The sequence below is a fragment of the Balaenoptera ricei genome, chromosome 3 (genome assembly GCF_028023285.1).
Source record: "Balaenoptera ricei isolate mBalRic1 chromosome 3, mBalRic1.hap2, whole genome shotgun sequence".
NCBI lineage: Eukaryota > Metazoa > Chordata > Mammalia > Artiodactyla > Balaenopteridae > Balaenoptera > Balaenoptera ricei.
Genome location: NC_082641.1, coordinates 167,779,702 through 167,802,910, shown reverse-complemented (window position 1 = coordinate 167,802,910; position 23,209 = coordinate 167,779,702). Strand labels below are relative to the sequence as shown.

General features: G+C 41.8%; 2 protein-coding genes across 5 annotated transcripts in view; both read left to right on the top strand.

Annotated features, from left to right (window-relative positions):
• The first annotated feature begins 1,033 nt into the window (after positions 1-1,033).
• NLRP3 (NLR family pyrin domain containing 3) overlaps positions 1,034-23,209 on the top strand; it is a 61,446-nt gene continuing 39,270 nt past the window's right edge. Inside the window, exons 1-6 of one of the 4 annotated variants that reach the window (XM_059919711.1) lie at positions 1,040-1,317; positions 4,945-5,054; positions 5,570-7,346; positions 10,814-10,981; positions 14,307-14,477; positions 15,514-15,684. In XM_059919711.1, the coding sequence (XP_059775694.1) occupies positions 1,040-1,317; positions 4,945-5,054; positions 5,570-7,346; positions 10,814-10,981; positions 14,307-14,477; positions 15,514-15,684 (2,675 nt within the window). Of the gene's footprint in view, positions 1,318-4,944; positions 5,055-5,569; positions 7,347-10,813; positions 10,982-14,306; positions 14,478-15,513; positions 15,685-23,209 lie in introns of all 4 variants that reach the window. The other 3 variants (XM_059919714.1, XM_059919712.1, XM_059919713.1) reach the window with 3 other exon arrangements.
• GCSAML (germinal center associated signaling and motility like) overlaps positions 14,417-23,209 on the top strand; it is a 137,880-nt gene continuing 129,087 nt past the window's right edge. Inside the window, exon 1 of the mRNA XM_059919715.1 lies at positions 14,417-14,477. The gene's annotated coding sequence lies outside the window, so the exon portion shown is untranslated. The remainder of the gene's footprint in view (positions 14,478-23,209) is intronic.

Below are 23,209 nucleotides of genomic sequence, written 5' to 3'. Positions count from 1 at the left end.
AGAAACGGTCTCACACTTTTTAAGCTGAGAAAAATGCAACGTTAAGGGCATGACTCAGAAATCAATGACCCTGGTCTAAATCCTGGCTTTGTCCCTCCTGGCTGTGAAAACCTGGGCAAGTCACTTAGCCTAAGACTCAGTCTCTACTTCCATACCATGGGACTAGGAATTTAATCTTTGGGCTTTGTGCATCAGGGCAGCACCTAGCCCATGAGAAGCTCTCAATAAATGTGAGTTCTAATAATTATTATAATTGTGATTTTTTGCAAAGAGACATTAAAGAAATATATGTGTTTATTATTCTCCCTTATCACCCCAAGTTCCATCCCATTTCAGTCTTTATCAATCAGTGGACTGATAAAAGGGCTATTGCAGACCATCCTCTCCTCTACATGCTTTTATGTTCTCTCTCCTTTTCTCTCTCTAGGCATATGCTGCTCTGTTATCGCCATATTTACTAATTCCTGGCATCCTTCTTCTTTTGTCCCTTACTCATCTTTCCTTGGTTCAAAACAGAAACAAGAAACCAGAGTCTTTCAGTTGGAAGGAATGTAAAAAACATATTTTCCACTCTGTCATTTTATAGACGAGGAAACTGAAGTTGAAGAATAGTGAAGAATTTGTCCAAGGTCACACATAACCAGTGATCAGTGGGACCAAAGTTCTCCTGGTGATACATCAAGGTGGCATCAGGAAGTGGTTTAAGATACACATTGCAATGTTAATGTGATTGTGTTTGTGGGTTTAATTGTTTCTCTCCACAGGGGCACCTTTTTTCCATGGCTCAGGACACACTCCTGGGTCAAGCCAATAGGAAAGCTCTCTGGTAAGTATTTGACTCACTTTTCAAAACTAAAGATGGCAACTCGTTAGAGTCTGGTGATTTCTTTTTTTCCTTTCAATCTTCTGGGTTTTTGATAGTTTAGTTCTCTCTGAGGGTAGACTTCTTAAAAGACTTCTTATCCATATGCTGTTTTCACCACCCGATTTCCCAGTGTGGACCTATGCCCAAGGACTCTGACCAGGGCTGCAGGTGAGCATGGCAAGTGTCCGCTGCAAGCTGGCTCGTTACCTGGAGGATCTGGAAGACGTAGACTTTAAGAAATTCAAGATGCACTTAGAAGACTATCCTTGTCAGAAGGGCTGCACATCACTTCCTCGGGGTCAGACAGAGAAAGCAGATCACGTGGATCTAGCCACTCTGATGATTGATTTCAATGGAGAGGAGAAAGCATGGGCCATGGCCAAGTGGATTTTTGCTGCAATCAACAGGAGAGACCTTTATGAGAAAGCTAAGAGGGATGAGCCAGAATGGGGTGAGTGGAAGGAAGACAGTATATTTTTTAAAATTGTGATAAAATACACATAATATAAAACTTACTGTCAACCATTTTAAAGTGTATGATTCATTGGTGTTAAGCACATTCACACTTTTGTGCAATCAATCTCCAGAAATCTTTTCATCTTGCAAAACTCTGTACCCATTAAACAACGATTCCTCATTCTACCCTCCCCTCAGCCCCTGGCAACCTCTTTCCGTCTCTATGAATTTGACTATTCCAGTACCTTTTATAAGTGGAATCATACAGTATTTGTCTTTTTGTATCTGGCTTATTTCACTCAGCATAAACATCCTCAAGCTTCACCCATGTTGTCACATATGGCAGGATTTCGTTCCTTTTTAAGGTGGAATAATATTTTGTGGTATGTATATACCACAGTTTGTTCATCCATTCATCCATCAGTGGACTTTCTGGTTGCTTCTAGCTTTTGATTATTGTGAATAATGCTGCTATGAACATGGCTGTACAAATCTCTTTGAGACCTTGATTTCAATTCTTTTGGATATATGCCCAGAAGTGGAATTACTGGATTACATGGTAATTCTAGTTTAATTTTTTGAGGAATGTTTTCCATAATGGCCGCATCTTATTACACTCCCACTAGCAGTGTACAATTGTTCTAATTTCTCCGCATCCTTACCAACACTTATTTTATATATATATTTACATATTTTTGATAGTAGCAGTCCTAATGGGTGTGAGATGGTATCTCATTGTGGTTTTGATTTGCATTTCCCTATTGACGAGTGACGTGAGCACCTTCTCATGTGCTTGTTAGTCATTTGTTTATCTTTGGAGAAATGCCTGTTCAAGTCCCTTTCCCATGTTTTAATTGGGTTGTTTGTCTTTTTTGTTGTTGACTTGTAGGAGTTCTTTATATATCCTGGATATTAACCTCTCATCAGATATATGATTTGCAAATGTTTTCTCCCATTCTATGGGTTGCCTTTTCACTTTGTTAATGGTATCCTTTGACGAATCAAAGTTAGTATGTTTGTTTGTTTGTTTTGTTTGTTTGTTTAAATTTATTTATTTTATTTATTTTTTGGCTGTGTTGGGTCTTTGTTGCGGTGTGCGGGCTTCTCACTGCAGTGGCTTCTCTTGTTGCGGAGCACAGGGTCTAGGTGCACGGGCTTCAGTAGGTGTAGCACTTGGGTTCAGTAGTTGTGGCTTGTGTGCTCTAGAGCGCAGGCTCAGTAGTTGTGGTGCACGGGCTTAGTTGCTCTGCGGCATGTGGGATCTTCCTGGACCAGGGCTCGAACCCGCGACCCCGGCATTGGCAGGTGGATTCTTAACAACTGTGCCACCAGGGAAGCCCAGTATGTTTGTTTTTTAATCACTTGTTTTATTATCTTGGCTTCATCTTCTTTTTTCTTCTCATGATAGTGCTATGAGAAGATGGAGGAAAGCAGTTTACTTTTTTCCTAACTTCTTTAAAAACCTAAGTCAGGGCTCATATACCACTAGGAATTTTCTCTGAATAGTTACACTTTATCCAAATCTCTCCTGTGCCTGAAACTTCCTCCAGGTCTCCATCTAGCTCCTCATGTGTCTGCCTGCATAGTCAACAAACTTGAATCTCTGCTTCCCATGGCTCAGGGGGCAATCTCTCACCTTATAGAACTATGTAATTTCTGGGGAAAAGCTTTTCCTATGGCCATTACTTTGGGTGTTGGAATGATCAAAGAAATACTCTTCATCCCTGTGGACAGGCTGAGGGTGAGGGTCTTCCTTCTGGCTCTGGTTCTGAGCAAGGGAAGGGTACAAGGATGGGCTCAGAGGAATCTAGAAAATCACAGGATGATGATGTTGAGCTAGCGGAAATAGGGAATAAAAATGAATCAGCGTTTCTGAAATGGTCAGACAAAAATGGTGGTGCGTATGTAGTATATCCATGCCATTTGAAGTCAGTTTTATATATTTAAACTTCTGTTTTCTAATGAATGTTTACCCTGTTTACCCTGTTTTTTCTTCCAACCCTGTATTGTCCATACTGACATGTCTAAAGTCAATTAAAATGTATTTATACTGGCAAAAAAAAAATGAACCATCAGGTCAGAAGCACAGTGAACTGGGGAAGCAATACGGGTCTAATGAGGGAGATAAAAATAATATGGGGGCATGAGGGCAAGGGCGTACACCAGTGGGATGTTATAAACAAATTGCGTATAATAACAGTTATAAATGTGTCAGTACTTACATACGCAATAACCCTTTTAAAGTATAATAATCATAGTGGCAGAAGTAGTTCACTAAGCAGTTTTTGTGGATTTTATTCATTCTTCACAAGAACCCCAGGAAGCCTGTGCTTTTTCAAATGAACTTTCAGTTTTATTATACTGAGTGAAATAAGCCAGTCACAGCCCCTGGTGGTTGCCAGGGGCTGCAGAGAATGGGGAATGGAGAATTGTTGTTTAATGGGTATAGAGTTTCATTTTTACAAGATGAAAAATAATTCTGGAGATTGGTTGCACAACCATGTGAAGTGAGCCTGGAAAAGGTTTTGGTTGTCCATGACTCTGTTCTAATCAGAGCCAAGACTGGGATTCAATGCCAAGTGTGTCTTTGGTGGAAGCCTGGCTCTTAACCACTGTGCCATTTGGCTTTTACATCTGGGTTGTGGGGTGGAAGAATGATAACTAGGGTTAGAATTTTTTTGTTTTTATGGGGGGTGCTGGCTAGGGTTAGGTTTTAGGTAAGAATTAAATTGTAGTCTTGGTTTGAGTCAATGTTTAGATTTTGTTTTGTGGTTTTGTGTGTGTTGGATTAACAGCTTTGCCATTCAGAATAAGTAGACACCTATCAGGAATCCTTTATGTAGCTCTTCGGTTCCTGCCCACCTAAAGTTATCTGTCCCGTGTGTTTCCCTTGGTGCCTAGCTCTTATTCTACTGTGTCTAATTTCTCCTATAAGATGCTTCTTTGGGATGTGTTATTCAGTGATTGTTTAGATCTGTGATTCTCAACTGTGGATGCATGTTGGAGCTTTTAAAATATAATGGTGCCTGGGCTCCACCTCAGAGAGCTGACAAAGGATCACTGGAGGTGGAGTCCTGGAATCAGTGTTTTTAAAGCTTTCTAGGTGAATCTAATGTCAGCCAGGATTCTGAATACTGAAATAGAGAAATAGACATAAGCCAGATTGGTTATTCTTACTCTTAAGACTCAGGATATGGGTAAGATGAATTTCAGGTGTTTGCGGTCAAGGAAGGATGATATTGCTGGCCTTTAGCCATCTTGGGGATATTGGAAAGTGTGTGGGATGGCCTCAAAACCAGAGCACCAGGGAGGGAGTCTGCCAAAGACAAATGAGGATAAGAAACCTTGATGCCTCACATGTTTACTGTTTGATTTCCAGGCTTGGGAGACAGATTCCAAGACTGGATACAGTGTGGACATAATTCTGGGTGGTATCCATTGCTTTGAAATTAGGAGTACAGGAATGCCCCTAACTGGACATGCAACTGAGCTGTATTCTGGTTTGGGAGATGTTCAGGGCAGGTGCCTTTGACCTATGCCAGGTGTTAGATATTGGATCTCAATGATGTCATCTTAATCAGGAGTCCTGGGTTTTGACGCTTTGAATTTTTCTTCCTTTTACTCTCAGACAATGCAAACGTTTCTGTGATAAGCCAGGAAGAAAGCCTTGAAGAGGAGTGGATGGGTTTACTGGGGTACCTTTCCAGAATCTCTATTTGTAAAAAAAAGAAAGGTAAGCAATGGGGGTGGCATTTCTAGTTGGGTTTGGAGACCTGGTTCTGTAGGTACTTGAAGCTAGGAAGGTGGATAATTTGGTGATCCTAACATGTTCCTGCTCCTTAGGGTGAAAAGACCTGTCTCAGGAAATCCACTTCAGCTTAAGAAATAGATTTATGTTTGCATGGCTCCTTGGAGTCCCAGAACCAAGGGGAGGCAATTGAGTGTTTCAGGTTTTATCAGGCATGAGCTGCAGACTACCTAAAGGAGTAAGATTGAATAAAAAGGATCTTCTGGCCAGGGCCAGTTCATATGGCGCTTTGCTCTTCTTTTGTTTAACCGTGTCTAGGAAGACTTTGACACCCTAGATTTTCTGGGGCTGTTCATACCCAGGCAGTGGAGAGAAACTGCAACTCCCATTCCTCAATTCCAGTTACCATTCCTTATAGACCACCGGCCCCTGCTGATAGCTCATCTCTGGTGGATGTGCTCAGGCTTCTTCCAAAATCTAACTTTCTGTCTCTGCCACAGATTACTGTAAGAAGTACAGAAAATATGTGAGAAGCAGATTCCAGTGTATCAAAGACAGGAATGCCCGTCTGGGTGAGAGCGTGAACCTCAACAAGCGCTTCACCAGGCTGCGTCTCATCAAGGAACACCGGAGCCAGCAGGAGAGAGAGCATGAGCTCCTGGCCATTGGTAGGACCTCAGCCAAGATGCAGGATGGCCCCGTGAGTTCCATGAACTTGGAATTGCTTTTTGATCCTGAGGACCAACACTCTGAGCCTGTGCACACGGTGGTATTCCAGGGAGCAGCGGGCATTGGGAAGACAATACTGGCCAGGAAGATCATGTTGGACTGGGCGTCAGGGGAACTTTACCAGGACAAATTTGACTATTTGTTTTACATTCACTGTCGGGAGGTGAGCCTTGGGATGCAGAGGAGCCTGGGGGACCTCATCGCCAGCTGCTGCCCTGGCCCAAACCCACCCATAGGCAAGATTGTGAGCAAGCCTTCCAGGATCCTCTTCCTCATGGATGGTTTTGATGAGCTGCAAGGTGCCTTTGATGAGCACACAGAAGCACTCTGCACCAACTGGCAGAAGGTGGAGCGGGGAGACATTCTCCTGAGCAGCCTCATCAGGAAAAGACTGCTTCCCGAGGCCTCTCTGCTCATCACCACAAGACCCGTGGCCCTGGAGAAACTTCAGCACTTGCTGGGCCGGGCTCGTCACGTGGAGATCCTGGGTTTCTCAGAGGTCAGAAAGAAGGAATATTTCTTTAAGTATTTCTCAGATGAGCAGCAAGCCAGGGAAGCCTTCAGGCTGATTCAGGAGAATGAGATCCTCTTCACCATGTGCTTTATTCCCCTGGTCTGCTGGATCGTGTGCACTGGGCTGAAACAGCAGATGGACAGTGGCAAGAGCCTTGCCCGGACGTCCAAGACCACCACTGCCGTGTATATCTTCTTCCTCTCCAGTTTGTTGCAGTCCCAAGGAGGGAACCAGGAGCACCACAACTCTGCCACCCTCTGGGGTCTCTGTTCATTGGCTGCAGATGGAATCTGGAACCAGAAAATCCTGTTTGAGGAGTGTGACCTCAGGAATCATGGCCTGCAGAAGGCAGATGTGTCTGCTTTCTTGAGGATGAACCTATTCCAAAAGGAAGTGGACTGTGAGAAATTCTACAGCTTCATCCACATGACGTTCCAGGAGTTCTTTGCTGCCATGTACTATCTGCTGGAAGAGGAGAATCAGGGGGATATGAGGAGCATGCAGCAGAGTAGTTTGAAGCTTCCCAACCGAGATGTGACGGTCCTTCTCGAAAACTATGGCAAGTTTGAGAAAGGGTATCTGATTTTCGTTGTCCGTTTTCTCTTTGGCCTTATAAACCAGGAGAGAACCTCCTACTTGGAGAAAAAACTGAGTTGCAAGATCTCTCAGAAAATCAGGCTGGAGTTGCTAAAATGGATTGAAGCAAAAGCCGAGGCCAAGATGCTACAGATTGAGCCCAGCCAGCTGGAATTGTTCTACTGTTTGTATGAGATGCAAGAGGAGGACTTTGTGCAAAGGGCCATGGGCTATTTCCCCAAAATTGAGATCAAGCTCTCCACCAGAATGGACCATGTGGTTTCTTCTTTTTGTATTGAGAACTGTCGCCATGTGGAATCACTTTCCCTGAGATTGCTCCATAACTCATCCAAGGAGGAGGAGGAGGAGGAAGAGGAGGAGGAGAAAGAGGAGGAAGTTCAACACTCTGATGTGAACGATTGTGTCCTCTCTGATCCTCATGTTGCATATTCTCAGCGGTAAGGAGATTCTGCTTCAGGCAGGTGGTAGTATATGTCTTCTATTTTCCAACCACCTATCTCTTGACACCTGCTCTCTCTCCTTCCTTCTCAACTGTCTTGCAAATGCAGTTGCCACAGCTACATAATAATGCCACCACCACTCATTTCTACCAGACCCCTTCATTGGCAGATATTGACTAGTAGAGAAAGGGTAGGTGGACAAACGCCATGAGAAAAAAGCCAATGAAACAAAAAGCAAATGTTTGGTGGATGCCAATTTAGCACAAGGCATTCTGTGGGAGAAAGAATGGAATAAAAATGTTCGTAAACTCAAATTGCTTGTAATGTACTTGGGGCTTTAGTGCATAATACCCTATCAGTACCTAAGGGGCAAAACAACCTCTTTGACTCTGCCCAGGGACACAGAGGACAGAGGGCCCTCAGCGTTGGATGCTTGGGGGAGGTTTCTTGGAGGAGTGGAGTTTGAGTCTGCCGTGAAGGATTGATAAGATGTGCGTGAGTGGAGGAGAAGGTAAAGGGATTTGTGCAATGGGTTCTTGTATGAAGAAAGCATGAATACGATCTGAGGAAGAGTACTTATGTTGGAGAAAATGGGGAGGGACATGGCTTCACTGGACCAACCAATGAGGGGAAATTGAGGGAAATAGGACTGGAAAGGAGAGAGTGCTCCAAGGCCCCCACCTTGTGTTTGCAGCCAGGCATTCATCAACAGCACCCCCTTCAGGGTCTGTTCACCCACTCGCTAGGGGGTTGGACGCCAGTTGCTGTGTGTGTACAGTGAAGGGATTGAGTTACTTGACTTCTAAGTCCTTGCACAGAAACTGCCACAGCTACAGTGGCTGTGGGGAGGTGGCTGTTCTGTGAGTGCTTGGGTTTAACCGCTATAGAAGACACTTGACATAGGACAAAATTCAGGAGAAAGAGAGCTGACCCTTTCACTGGCAGCAATAAATTTTCAGCTCCCTCTCTTTGCCTCAGCACCACTACCAGGATGACTTTTCTATTTACTGTCAGGTCATCAAGGACCACCCGCTGGGGCTTCAGTGGTGGCTAAGACCAAGGTCCTGCTCACAGCGACTTACAGTTGGGTTGTGGGGACAGGAAGGAAACAAGGGCAGTTGGTAGAGAGGATGGGCTTTGGCAAGAACACTGGTGGAGTGCACCTGAAGCACATGTGTGGAGCCCTTGAACAGCCGGACCCTGAACGATGGGGCATGAGAGAGCCATGGATGTGCAAAGGGCAACCCAGATTGAGGGAATAGTGGGTTCGAAGGGTGGGAGGTGGGAAAGCAGGGTACATTTTGACAATGGCAAATAGTTCAGAATAGCTAGAAAGAAGATGGGAGAGGGAGAGAAAGAGAGAGGGGGACTAAGAGGAGAAGGTCTGCTCTCTAGGGCTCTAAAATTGAAGCTGAGTAAACAAGACATCTGACAAAGATCACACGGCTGTGAGGAAGGCTGGCAGAGACTCAGACTAAAACTCCTGATGAAGAGCCTGATGCCCATCTTGCTAGATGACAGCTACCTTCTTCTGAGGGCAGGCGCTTGCTTTGCGTGTTCTAGAGCCTTCGAAGGGCCAGCAGCATGGGCATCCACCTGGTGCCTGTTAGAAGTGCAGGACTGCAGGCCTGATCCTAGATCCATGGAGTCAGAATCTGCATTTTAACAAGAGCTGAACTTTGAAATCACCTGGAAGTCTTAAAAATATCAATATGCTTGGTCCCACCTCAGAGGTTCTGACTCTATTCCTATGGCCTGGCCTAGGGATTTTCGAGAGCACTGCTGATGCTATTGTGTAGCCAATGTGAGAACTGGTCTCTGGGTCACTTAGCAGAGTGTCCAGGGCCATGGACAGGACAGCCGACTGTTGAGGGAGGAGAAGGATGCCTGAGGGACGGGCCAGAGGGTATTCACAGTCAGCCAAAGTCACAGGCTCTTTCTTAATTGTTTTTTACTTTTAATTTTATTATTATTATTTTTTATTGAGGTATAGTTGATGTACAATATTATATAAGTTTCAGGTGTATAGCATAGTGATTCACAATTTTTAAAGGTTACATTCCATTTATAGCTATTATAAAATATTGGCTATATTCCTTGTGTTGTACAATGTATTCTTATAGTTTATTTATTTTACACATAGTAGTTTGTACCTCTTAATCCCCTACCCCTATCTTGTTCCTCCCCCTCCCTTCTCCCCACTGGTAACCACTAGTTTGTTCTTTATATCCATGAGTTTGTTTCTTTTCCATTGTAGTCACTAGTTTGTTTTATTTTTTAGATTCCACATATAAGTGATATCATACAGTATTTGTCTTTCACTTATATCCCTTAGCATAATACCCTCTAAGTTCATCCATGTTGTTACTACAAAATTTCATTATTTTTAAATTTAATTTAGTTTTTTTAATTTTAATTATTTTTTTTGTATTTGTTTATTTATTTATTTATGTGTTGGGTCTTTGTTTCTGTGCGAGGGCTTTCTCTAGTTGTGGCAAGCGGGGGCCACTCTTCATCACGGTGCGCGGGCCTCTCACTATCGCGGCCTCTCTTGTTGCGGAGCACAGGCTCCAGACGTGCAGGCTCAGTAATTGTGGCTCACGGGCCCAGCTGCTCTGCGGCACGTGGGATCTTCCCAGACCAGGGCTCGAACCCGTGTCCCCTGCATTGGCAGGCAGATTCTCAACCACTGTGCCACCAGGGAAGCCCTTTAATTTAGTTTTTAATTTTTATTTCTTTAATTGAAGTATAGTTAATTTATAGTGTCATGTTAGTTTCAGGTGTACAGCACAGTGATTCAGATATATATATAGATATATATATATATTCTTTTTCAGATTATTTTCCCTTATAGGTTATTACAAAATATTGAATATAGTTCCCTGTGCTATACTGTAGGTCCTTGTTGGTTATCTATTTTATATATAGTAGTGTGTATATGTTAATCCCAACCTTCTAATTTATTCCTCCCCCCCACTTTGGTATCCGTAACTTTGTTTTCTATGTCTGTGAGTCTCTTTCTGTTTTGTAAATAAGTTTATTTGTATTATTTTTTAGATTCCACATATAAGTGATATCATATAGCATTTGTCTTTCACTTATTTCACTTAGCATAATACCCTCAAGTCCATCCATGTTGTTGCAAATGACAAAATTTCATTATTTTTTTATGGCTGAGTAGTATTCCATTGTGTGGCATGTGTGTGTGTGTGTGTGTGTGTGTGTATACATCACATCTTTATCCATTCATCACAGGCTCTTTGAATCATAGGTGTGTAGAACAGTCTTACCAAGGCTCCTCTGGCCTTTTTCATTCCTCAGTGCACAATCTTTGGTTCTGTGACTCATTTCTTAATTCCCAGGAGGCCTTTGAACTGGTGTCAGCCACTCCTGGCCCCTAGCTTCAGTTTGCTATTCTTAGAGATTGACTTTGTTTTCTGTCCTTCCTTCCTTCCAATTTCTAGATTGGTGAACTATCTCACTTCCAGCATTTGCAGGGGCATCTTCTCAGTCCTGAGCAATAACTGGAACCTCACTGAATTGAACCTCAGTGGCAATACCTTGGGAGACCCAGGGATGAAGGTATTATGTGAAACACTCCATCAACCTGGATGTAACATTCGCAGATTGTGGTAAGAACATGTGTGTGTGTATGTGTGTGTGTGTGTGTGTGTTTGTGTGTGTGAGAGAGAGAGAGAGGGAGAGAGAGAGAGAAAGGGAGAAGAAGGACCAGATTAGTGATTAGTTTTCTAAGGTTGTCATAACGAAGTACAACAGACTGGGAGCCTTAAACAACAGAAATTAATTTTCTCACAGTCCTGGGGGCTAGAAGTCCAAGATGAAGTTGTCAGAAGGGTTGGTTTCTTCTTTTTTTTTTTTTTTTATAAATTTATTTATTTATTTATTTTTGGCTGTGTTGGGTCTTTGTTTCTGTGCGAGGACTTTCTCTAGTTGTGGCGAGCGGGGGCCACTCTTCATCGCGGTGCGCGGGCCTCTCACTGTCGCGGCCTCTCGTTGCGGAGCGCAGGCTCCAGACGCGCAGGCTCAGTAGTTGTGGCGAGCGGGCCTAGTTGCTCCGCGGCATATGGGATCTTCCCAGACCAGGGCTCGAACCCGTGTCCCCTGCATTGGCAGGCAGACTCTCAACCACTGCGCCACCAGGGAAGCCCGGGTTGGTTTCTTCTGCATCTTCTCTCCTTGGCTTGTAGTTGGCTGTCCTCTCCTTGTGTCTTCACATGGTCTCTGTGTGTGTCTGATTTCTTCTTCTTACAAGAACACAAGTCATGTTGGATTAGGGCCTACCTTAATGACCTATTTTAACTTAATTACTTTTTAAACCCTGTCTCCAAATATAGTCACATTCTGAGGTCCTAAGTGTTGAGACTTCAACATGAAATATTTGGGGGGACACAATTCAGCCCATAGTAAGTGGGAAGGCAAAATTGATTGGAAGACAGTTGTTTGGGAAGTTTAAGATGGGGAAGAATAAAGGGGAACTGAAAATAAGTCATTTGTTGGTGTTATGAAAGGACGTGACTTTCAGTATCTTCCATTTCTTCATTAGCCATGCTTACAGATGAGATTTGAAGAGTTTCATCAAATACAGCAATGGCTACCTGGGCTGGAACCCATCAAAATATTTTGCATAGATTAAATTGTCACAGGGAATCTCTTGTAGATTTATTAATAAAATGCTTACTGTGAGCCCACACTGTGAATCAGACTCGCATGCCCTGAGTTGAGCACACAGTTGTATGGGCCATCCCTCCAGCCCTCTTCCATCACACATCTGCATTTTTGATGAGCTACACAGCCAGTGTTAAAGCCCACCACTCCAGGACATTTTTATTCCTTCCTCTCTTGCTCGTCATAACCACTCCATCACCAGTCTTATTTTACCTATTACACAAACCATTGTCCACTTTTCCTCATCCTCACTCTATTACTGACTAGAGTCCTTAGACTCCTTAATCAGCAGAAATTAATTAGAGGCCAGATGATGAATTCAGGCAAGGCTTTATTGGGGCTCATGCTACAGCACAAGGGAGCAAAAACAAGTAACAGGTGCCCTTGCTCGCTCCCTGAGCGGGGGGCGAGCTGGTCCCTTAAATGGGGTGAGAGTAGGGGCTGATCCAGGGGTCTGACCAGAGGCGTGGCTTAGGTGGTCTGCCACCCCCTTGGTGGTGCTGTGTGCAGGGATCATGTGCAGTACCCTGCTTTTGCTCCTGGCGCCTCAGAAATGACAGTTGGGTTTTGACTTTTTTGTATCTTATTGTTCATAATTTGCCCCAACTGCACACATGCATGCAGTTATGTTTAGTCCCTTATAGTTTCTTTGTATTCTGTTGCTTGAGCAGATATTTGTCCAGGTGCAAGCACTGCAGTAAAGAGTCCCAGGTCCCAGCCTATCTCAACTCCACCAGCCCAGGTCCAACAACCACCGTGATTTGCCTGGATAGTGCAATAGACTCTAAGACCATAAACTTCTCATGACAGGATCCATGTTTGTTCTGCAATTGTCTCTATAATGTCTGGAGACATTGTTCTTACCATGTGTTCATGCCCCAAAATACATATTGAATGAATATTGGCTGTTTGGTCTCCCTGCATCTACTTTTGCCACTCACCAATCATTCTCTGTACAAAAGACAGAGTGTTATTTAGAAAATTATACTTTGATCGTGGCATTTCTATGCTTAGGTGCTTTTTCTTTGCTCTTTTGACAAAATATAAAATGTTCTTCTTGCCTTCAAGGCTCTGGCTGGTTTTGACATTTAACCTTCCTCTCCACCATCATCCCATGCCACTCTCCCCATCGCCCCTGTGGGTGCCCCTGTGTGATTCCAGAAAGTGAGACACAAATGGGGAGACATGGGTGAGAATGAGATGTTTTGCAGATAAGATCTATTATCCATTCGCTTCTAGTTGGTGTGGAAATGGAGGCAGAAAAAAGATGATCCAACGAGCTCCAGGACATTTGAACTATTCACCTGGAGATGAGCTGGAATATTGTTCTTGCTCCTCTGATAGGGACTAATTGTTGTTGGTGGTGGTGATGGTGGTGACGGAGTGTGTGTTTGTGTGTGTGTAGAGCAAATCAAGAATCAGAGCTGCTTGCTCCTTCAGTTTAGATGAAGGGCTGGGATTAAATCATCAAACAGTATAGGGGCTTCCCTGGTGGCGCAGTGGTTGAGAATCTGCCTGACAATGCAGGGGACACGGGTTCGAGCCCTGGTCTGGGAAGATTCCACATGCCGCGGAGCAACTGGGCCCGTGAGCCACAACTACTGAGCCTGAGCGTCTGGAGCCTGTGCTCCGCAACAAGAGAGGCTGCGATAGTGAGAGGCCCGCGCACCGCGATGAAGAGTGGTCCCGCTTGCCGCAACTAGAGAAAGCCCTTGCACAGAAACGAAGACCCAACACAGCCAAAAATAAATTAATTAATTAATTAAAAAAAATCATCAAACAGTATAGCAGGGACAAGGTTGGCAAAGAGAAAAGGTAGATGGGTACAACCCTAAAGAGAATAGTATCCACCTGAAGGAGTTTCCGCTGTTAGGAACATGTGGTAAAGAGGTGGAACCCATAGGTTCACCATTGTTTTCATTTACAAAACTGGAACTTGCCGATAATATACTCATATATATGCCCCTTATTTTTGGAGGGTGTTCACTGGCAGCTGTGGTCTCAGACTGTGAGCCAGTGAGCCCAACACCTAACTTCCCAATACGTCTTGAGCTGTAGTCAGGAGTTCTGATAAGATAATTCTTTCTTTCATTAAAAAATTTAGGGGTGGCGGGACAAGGGAAGAAAAAAAAAAATTTAGTTATAACTTTCTCTTTGTAACATGAGAACACAGTGCCCCTTCCTGGTGCTAAAAACCAACGTAGACCAGAAAGCCGTGACAGAAAAGCCGCCCACGTTCTGACGTTTTCTGTTTCTGTGCTTGGCATGAAGGCTGGGGCAGTGCTGCCTTTCCCATCAGTGCTGCTTCAACATCTCCTCGGTCTTGAGTAACAACCAGAAGCTGGTGGAACTGGATCTGAGCCACAATGCCCTGGGAGACTTTGGAATCAGGCTTTTGTGTGTGGGACTGAGGCATCTATTTTGCAATCTGAAGAAGCTCTGGTGAGTCTGAACTAATTTCCTTCAAGAAGTATGAGCTGTGGCTTCAATGAGTCACGATGGTTTAGAATTTTAGTGTGAGGATGGCCTTTGCTGCTCAGAGGATTCCCTGTGTTTATCTCTGGGTGTTTGTCAATAATTAATTCAGTTCGTGTTTGTCATAGGAAAAGCCACATAACTCAGCCCTGGAGTGGAACTTAAAAAAGCAAAAATGTCATGCTTGCCTTTAAGGTATTTACAACCTGGCTGAGAAAATAAAGCCGATGTACTGCATTGCTTTAGAAGAGTTTTGGGACTTGATGACAGGGCCTTGGTCCACACAGAATAGGAAAAACGATGCTAAAGCAATGCAGACACTTGACATTCTATGCAGCTCTTCATTAAATGCTTCTGGGAGACTTGAATTTTGAAGAAGACAAGAACGCACTTGAAAATGGTACCCATTAGGGTGGCTATTATAAAAAAGCAAAGCAAAACAAGACTATATATTCAGTAAAATAAGCCAGAAGAAAAAGGGCAATATTTGTATGATTTCACTTATATGAAGTCCCTAGAATTGTCAAATTCATAGAGACAAGATGTAGAATGGTGGTTTCCAGGGGCTCGGGGGAGGGGAATTGGGAGTTATTGTTTAATGGGTACAAAGTTTCAGTTTGGGAAGATGAAAAGAGTTCTGGAGATAAACAGCGGTAGTGTTGCACAATTATGTGAATGTACTTAAGTGCTACTGAGTTGTAGCACTTATAAATGAACACTTATAAATGTTTACAATGGTAAATTTTATGTTATGCATATTTTACCACAATAAAAATACATGTAGAGATCTGGGAAGATGTTGTAACATTGCATGGGCTTGGAAGGTGTTTACGTGCTATTATACCAACCAGAAAAAGAAGCAAAAAGTTAATAAAGAGCTTGGATGTACTCTTTCCATGTGTGGACTGGACTATAGGCAAGGGCAGGACAAGTGCTTTCTTGAGTCACAGGAGAGTGGGGAGTGGCATGAGAGAAGTGTTGTGACATTCTGCCATCTCTGAAGGTTGGTCAGTTGCTGTCTCACATCGGTGTGTTGTGATGATCTCGCATCTGTCCTGAGCACCAACCATTCCCTGACCAGACTCTACTTGGGGGAAAATGCTCTGGGAGACTCAGGAGTTGGAATTTTATGTGAAAAAGCAAAGAATCCACAATGTAACCTGCAGAAACTGGGGTAAGTCTTCATGAGTGTCTCAGCAATAAAGCAACTTATCTTTAGGGATATATTGTTTGGAAAATGTGAACGGGGGTTATTCTAAAAAAGATTAATCAGGTGGAGTTGAGGGTAGAGAATGGAAGAGACAATATCTGAAGTAGTTTGAAGCACTAGATACTACCCACTGCTAGTAAGTTAGTTATGTCTATGCTACTGAATGCAAGTTCGTGTGCCCAGCACACAGTGAGGCACAATAAACTGAAACATTGCAGTTTGGAGCAGAGAAAGGTTTATTGCAGGGCCACGCAAGGAGATGCGTGGCTCATGTACCCCAAAACCCTGCACTCCTTTAAGGGTTTCAGCAAACATTTTTTTTTTTTTTTTCAGCCAACATTTTTTTTTTTTTTTTTTAAAAAGAAATGCCACCTTTATTATAAATTAAATGCTTGCATAAATTTGCGTGTGTTTCCCTTTCATTCATCAGCAGTGAATGAGAGCTCCTGTTGCTCTACATCCTTGCCAGTGTTTGGTGTTATCAGTGTTTGGGATTTTGGCGAGTCTTGTGTTATCTCGTTGTTTTAATTTGCAGTTCCCTCATGACATATAATGTTGAGCATCTTTTCTTTTTTTTTTTTTTTCACACACACACACTGTATTTTATTTTTACAAGAGATAAATCGACTGACACCAAGCATTGTACATGGATGACCACAACAAAAGCAACAATGATTGCAATTACGAAACATGAGACACACTCATACTATGTCATAATATTGATATTCAGTCCAGTAATCCTCCACTGTAACAGCTCCTTTACTTTGCAGTGAAAATTGATTTGTATATTCTTTGCCTCTGAGTCCTTGTGGAATTTTTTTTTTTTTTAAATTCAGACAGAAAGTCACAAAAATTATACTCATCCTCATCAGTTCACTCAGTCCCATGTAATTAATTTTTTTTTTCATCTTGATCTTTTGTTAGCACTTTTATGAGTTCATCAGTTTTTCATTAGAGTTCTGGAAATGCTTATTCATTCAGTTCAGCAGTACAGTCCGTTACCAGAAACCTGTACTTGTCAGAATCTTTTCCATGTATTTCTTGAAGATGAAACCCTTTTATAGGAACATATTTGCAAAATCATCAGAGTACACCCAGAACTGTCTGTAAATGACAAAAGACTTAAAAATGACCACGGTTAAAGATTTGATGACAGTTCATAATAATGCAGTTGACAAGAAAATTAGTTATTTCTGAGATATACATTTTAAAGTAATAACTAGGATTATTACTTATAACATTATACCAGAACATATAAGATTTTTAGAAATTTCATGTAATGTCTGAAACATTTATATTAACATATTTCCATACATATTTCCATACAAGTACAAATATAAGATTTTTAGAAATTTCATGTAATGTCTGAAACATTTATATTAACATATTTCCATACATATTTCCATACAAATACAAATATGATTTTTAGAAATTTCATGTAATGTCTGAAACATTTATATTGACATATTTCCATACATATTTCCATACAAATACAAATATAAGATTTTTAGAAATTTCATGTAATGTCTGAAACATTTATATTAACATATTTGCATACAAATAACCCAATGAAAGTTTAGTATTAGTTGTTTTGTTTGTTTTTTTATACTGCAGGTTCTTATTAGGCATCAGTTTTATACACATCAGTGTATACATGTCAATCCCAATCGCCCAATTCAGCACACCACCATCCCCACCCCACCGCAGTTTTCCCCCCTTGGTGTCCATATGTCCATTCTCTACATCTGTGTCTCAACTTCTGCCCTGCAAACTGGCTCATCTGTACCATTTTTCTAGGTTCCGCATACATGCATTAATATACGATATTTGTTTTTCTCTTTCTGACTTACTTCACTCTGTATGACAGTCTCTAGATCCATCCACGTCTCAACAAATGACTCAATTTCGTTCCTTTTTATGGCTGAGTAATATTCCATTGTATATATGTACCACAAATTCTTTATCCATTCGTCTGTTGATGGGCATTTAGGTTGCTTCCATGACCTGGCTATTGTAAATAGTGCTGCAATGAACATTCGGGTGCATGTGTCTTTTTGAATTACGGTTTTCTCTGGGTATATGCCCAGTAGTGGGATTGCTGGGTCATATGGTAATTCTATTTTTAGTTTTTTAAGGAACCTCCATATTGTTCTCCATAGTGGCTGTATCAATTTACATTCCCACCAACAGTGCAAGAGGGTTCCCTTTTCACCACACCCTCTCCAGCATTTGTTGTTTGTAGATTTTCTGATGATGCCCATTCTAACAGGAGTGAGGTGATACCTCATTGTAGTTTTGATTTGCATTTCTCTAATAATTAGTGATGTTGAGCATCTTTTCATGTGCTTCGTGGCCGTCTGTATGTCTTCTTTGGAGAAATGTCTATTTAGGTCTTCTGCCCATTTTTGGATTGGGGTGTTTGTTTCTTTGATATTGAGCTGAATGAGCTGTTTATATATTTTGGAGATTAATCCTTTGTCCGTTGATTCATTTGCAAATATTTTCTCCCATTCTGAGGGTTGTCTTTTCGTCTTGTTTATGGTTTCCTTTGCTGTGCAAAAGCTTTGAAGTTTCATTAGGTCCCATTTGTTTATTTTTGTTTTTATTTCCATTACTCTAGGAGGTGGATCAAAAAAGATCTTGCTGTGATTTATGTCAAAGAGTGTTCTTCCTATGTTTTCCTCTAAGAGTTTTATAGTGTCCAGTCTTATATTTAGGTCTCTAATCCATTTTGAGTTTATTTTTGTGTATGGTGTTAGGGAGTATTCTAATTTCATTCTTTTACATGTAGCTGTCCAGTTTTCCCAGCACCACTTATTGAAGAGACTGTCTTTTCTCCATTGTATATCTTTGCCTCCTTTGTCATAGATTAGTTGACCATAGGTGCGTGGGTTAATCTCTGGGCTTTCTATCTTGTTCCATTGATCTATGTTTCTGTTTTTGTGCCAGTACCATATTGTCTTGATTACTGTAGCTTTGTAGTATAGTCTGAAGTCAGGGAGTCTGATTCCTCCAGCTCCATTTTTTTGCCTCAAGACTGCTTTGCCTATTCGGGGTCTTTTGTGTCTCCATACAAATTTTAAGATGATTTGTTCTAGCTCCGTAAAAAATGCCATTGGTAATTTGATAGGGATTGCATTGAATCTGTAGATTGCTTTGGGTAGTATACTCATTTTCACAATGTTGATTCTTCCAATCCAAGAACATGGTATATCTCTCCATCTGTTGGTATCATCTTTAATTTCTTTCATCAGTGTCTTATAGTTTTCTGCATACAGGTCTTTTGTCTCCCTAGGTAGGTTTATTCCTAGGTATTTTATTCTTTTTGTTGCAATGGTAAATGGGAGTGTTTCCATAATTTCTCTTTCAGATTTTTCATCATTAGTGTATAGGAATGCAAGAGATTTCTGTGCATTAATTTTGTATCCTGCAACTTTACCATATTCATTAATTAGCTCTAGCAGTTTTCTGGTGGCAGTTTTAGGATTCTCTATGTATAGTATCATGTCATCCGCAAACAGTGACAGTTTTACTTCTTCTTTTCCAATTTGTATTCCTTTTATTTCTTTTTCTACTCTGATTGCCGTGGCTAGGACTTCCAAAACTATGTTGAATAATAGTGGTGAGAGTGGACATCCTTGTCTCGTTCCTGATCTTAGAGGAAATGCTTTCAGTTTTTCACCATTGAGAATGATGTTTGCTGTGGGTTTGTCATATATGGCCTCTATTATGTTGAGGTAGGTTCCCTCTATGCCCACTTTCTGGAGAGTTTTTATCAGAAATGGGTGTTGAATTTTGTCAAAAGCTTTTTCTGCATCTATTGAGATGATCATATGGTTTTTATTCTTCAATTTGTTAATATGGTGTATCACATTGATTGATTTGCGTATATTGAAGAATCCTTGCATCCCTGGGATAAATCCCACTTGATCGTGGTGTATGATCCTTTTAATGTGTTGTTGGATTCTGTTTGCTAGTATTTTGTTGAGGATTTTTGCATCTATATTCATCAGTGATATTGGTCTGTAATTTTCTTTTTTTGTAGTGTCTTTGTCTGGTTTTGGTATCAGGGTGATGGTGGCCTCATAGAATGAGTTTGGGAGTGTTCCTTCCTCTGCAATTTTTTGGAAGAGTTTGAGAAGGATGGGTGTTAGCTCTTCTCTAAATGTTTGGTAGAATTCACCCGTGAAGCCATCTGGTCCTGGACTTTTGTTTGTTGGAAGATTTTTAATCACAGTTTCAATTTCATTACTTGTGATTGGTCTGTTCATATTTTCTATTTCTTCCTGGTTCAGTCTTGGAAGGTTATACCTTTCTAAGAATTTGTCCATTTCTTCCAGGTTGTCCATTTTATTGGCATAAAGTTGCTTGTAGTAGTCTCTTAGGATGCTTTGTATTTCTGCAGTGTCTGTTGTAACTTCTCCTTTTTCATTTCTGATTTTATTGATTTGAGTCCTCTCCCTCTTTTTCTTGATGAGTCTGGCTAATGGCTTATCAATTTTGTTTATCTTCTCAAAGAACCAACTTTTAGTTTTATTGATCTTTGCTATTGTTTTCTTTGTTTCTATTTCATTTATTTCTGCTCTGATCTTTATGATTTCTTTCCTTCTGCTAACTTTGGGTTTTGTTTGTTCTTCTTTCTCTAGTTTCTTTAAGTGTAAGGTTAGATTGTTTACTTGAGCTTTTTCTTGTTTCTTTAGGTAGGCTTGTATAGCTATAAACTTCCCTCTTAGAACTGCTTTTGCTGCATCCCATAGGTTTTGGGTCGTCGTGTTTTCATTGTCATTTGTCTCTAGGTATTTTTTGATTTCCTCTTTGATTTCTTCAGTGATCTCTTGGTTATTTAGTAACGTATTGTTTAGCCTCCATGTGTTTGTCCTTTTTACGTTTTTTTCCCTGTAATTCATTTCTAATCTCATAGCGTTGTGGTCAGAAAAGATGCTTGATATGATTTCAATTTTCTTAAATTTACTGAGGCTTGATTTGTGACCCAAGATGTGATCTATCTTGGAGAATGTTCCGTGCGCACTTGAGAAGAACGTGTAATCTGCTGTTTTTGGATGGAATGTCCGATATATATCAATTAAATCTATCTGGTCTATTGTGTCATTTAAAGCTTCTGTTTCCTTATTTATTTTCATTTTGGATGATCTGTCCATTGGTGTAAGTGAGGTGTTAAAGTCCCCCACTATTATTGTGTTACTGTCGATTTCCTCTTTTATAGCTGTTAGCAGTTGCCTTATGTATTGAGGTGCTCCTATGTTGGGTGCATATATATTTATAATTGTTATATCTTCTTCTTGGATTGATCCCTGGATTATTATGTAGTGTCCTTCCTTGTCTCTTGTAACATTCTTTATTTTAAAGTCTATTTTATCTGATATGAGTATAGCTACTCCAGCTTTCTTTTGATTTCCATTTGCATGGAATATCTTTTTCCATCCCCTCACTTTCAGTCTGTATGTGTCCCTAGGTCTAAAGTGGGTCTCTTGTAGACAGCATATATATGGGTCTTGTTTTTGTATCCATTCAGCCAGTCTATGTCTTTTGGTTGGGGCATTTAATCCATTCACGTTTAAGGTAATTATCGATATGTATGTTCCTATGACCATTTTCTTAATTGTTTTGGGTTTGTTTTTGTAGGTCCTTTTCTTCTCTTGTGTTTCCCACTTAGAGAAGTTCCTTTAGCATTTGTTGTAGAGCTGGTTTGGTGGTGCTGAATTCTCTTAGCTTTTGCTTGTCTGTAAAGCTTTTGATTTCTCCATCAAATCTAAATGAGATCCTTGCCGGGTAGAGTAATCTTGGTTGTAGGTTCTTCCCTTTCATCACTTTAAGTATATCATGCCACTCCCTTCTGGCTTGCAGAGTTTCTGCTGAGAAATCAGCTGTTAACCTTATGGGAGTTCCCTTGTATGTTATTTGTCGTTTTTCCCTTGCTGCTTTCAATAATTTTTCTTTGTCTTTAATTTTTGCCACTTTGATTACTATGTGTCTCGGCGTGTTTCTCCTTGGGTTTATCCTGTATGGGACTCTCTGCGCTTCCTGGACTTGGGTGGCTATTTCCTTTCCCATGTTAGGGAAGTTTTCGACTATAATCTCTTCAAATATTTTCTCTGGTCCTTTCTCTCTCTCTTCTCCTTCTGGGACCCCTATAATGCGAATGTTGTTGCGTTTAATGTTGTCCCAGAGGTCTCTTAGGCTGTCTTCATTTCTTTTCATTCTTTTTTCTTTAGTCTGTTCCGCAGCAGTGAATTCCATCATTCTGTCTTCCAGGTCACTTATCCGTTCTTCTGCCTCAGTTATTCTGCTATTGATTCCTTCTAGTGTAGTTTTCATTTCAGTTATTGTATTGGTCATCTCTGTTTGTTTGTTCTTTAATTCTTCTAGGTCTTTGTTAATCATTTCTTGCATCTTCTCAATCTTTGCCTCCATTCTTATTCCAAGGTCCTGGATCATCTTCACTATCATTATTCTGAATTCTTTTTCTGGAAGGTTGCCTATCTCCACTTCATTTAGTTGTTTTTCTGGGGTTTTTTCTTGTTCCTTCATCTGGTACATAGCCCTCTGCCTTTTCATCTTCTCTATCTTTCTGTAACTGTGGTTTTTGGTCCACAGGCTGCAGGATTATAGTTTTTCTTGCTTCTGTTGTCTGCCCTCTGGTGGTTGAGGCTATCTAAGAGGCTTGATGGGAGGCTCTGGTGGTGGGTAGAGCTGACTGTTGCTGTGGCGGTCAGAGCTCAGTAAAACCTTAATCCACTTGACTGTTGATGGGTGGGGCTGGGTTCCCTCCCTGTTGCTGTGGCGGTCAGAGCTCAGTAAAACCTTAATCCATTTGACTGTTGATGGGTGGGGCTGGGTTCCCTCCCTGTTGGCTGTTTTGCCTGAGGCAACCCAACACTGGAGCCTACCCGTGCTCTTTGGTGGGGTTAATGGCAGACTCTGGGAGGGCTCACGCCAAGGAGAACTTCCCAGAACCTCTGCTGCCAGTGTCCTTATCCCCACGGTGAAACAGAGCCACCACTCGCCTCTGCAGGAGACCCCCCAACACCAGCACGTAGGTCTGGTTCAGTCTCCCCCAGGCTCACTGCTCCTTCCCCTGGGTCCCGATGCACACATTACTTTGTGTGTGCCCTCCAAGAGTGGGGTCTCTGTTTCCCCCAGTCCCGTCAAAGTCCTGCAATCCAATTCCCACTAGGCTTCAAAGTCTGATTCTCTAGGAATTCCTCCTCCCGTTGCCTGACCCCCAGGTTGGGAAGCCTGACGTGGGGCTCAGAACCTTTACTCCAGTGGGTGGACTTCTGTGGTATAAGTGTTCGCCAGTCTGTGAGTCACCCACCCAGCAGTTATGGGGTTTGATTTTACTCTGATTGCGCCCCTCCTACCGTCTCACTGTGGCTTCTCCTCTGTCCTTGGACGTGGGGTATCCTCCTTGGTGAAGTCCAGGGTCTTCCTGTCAATGATTGTCCAGCAGCCAGTTGTGATTCTGGTG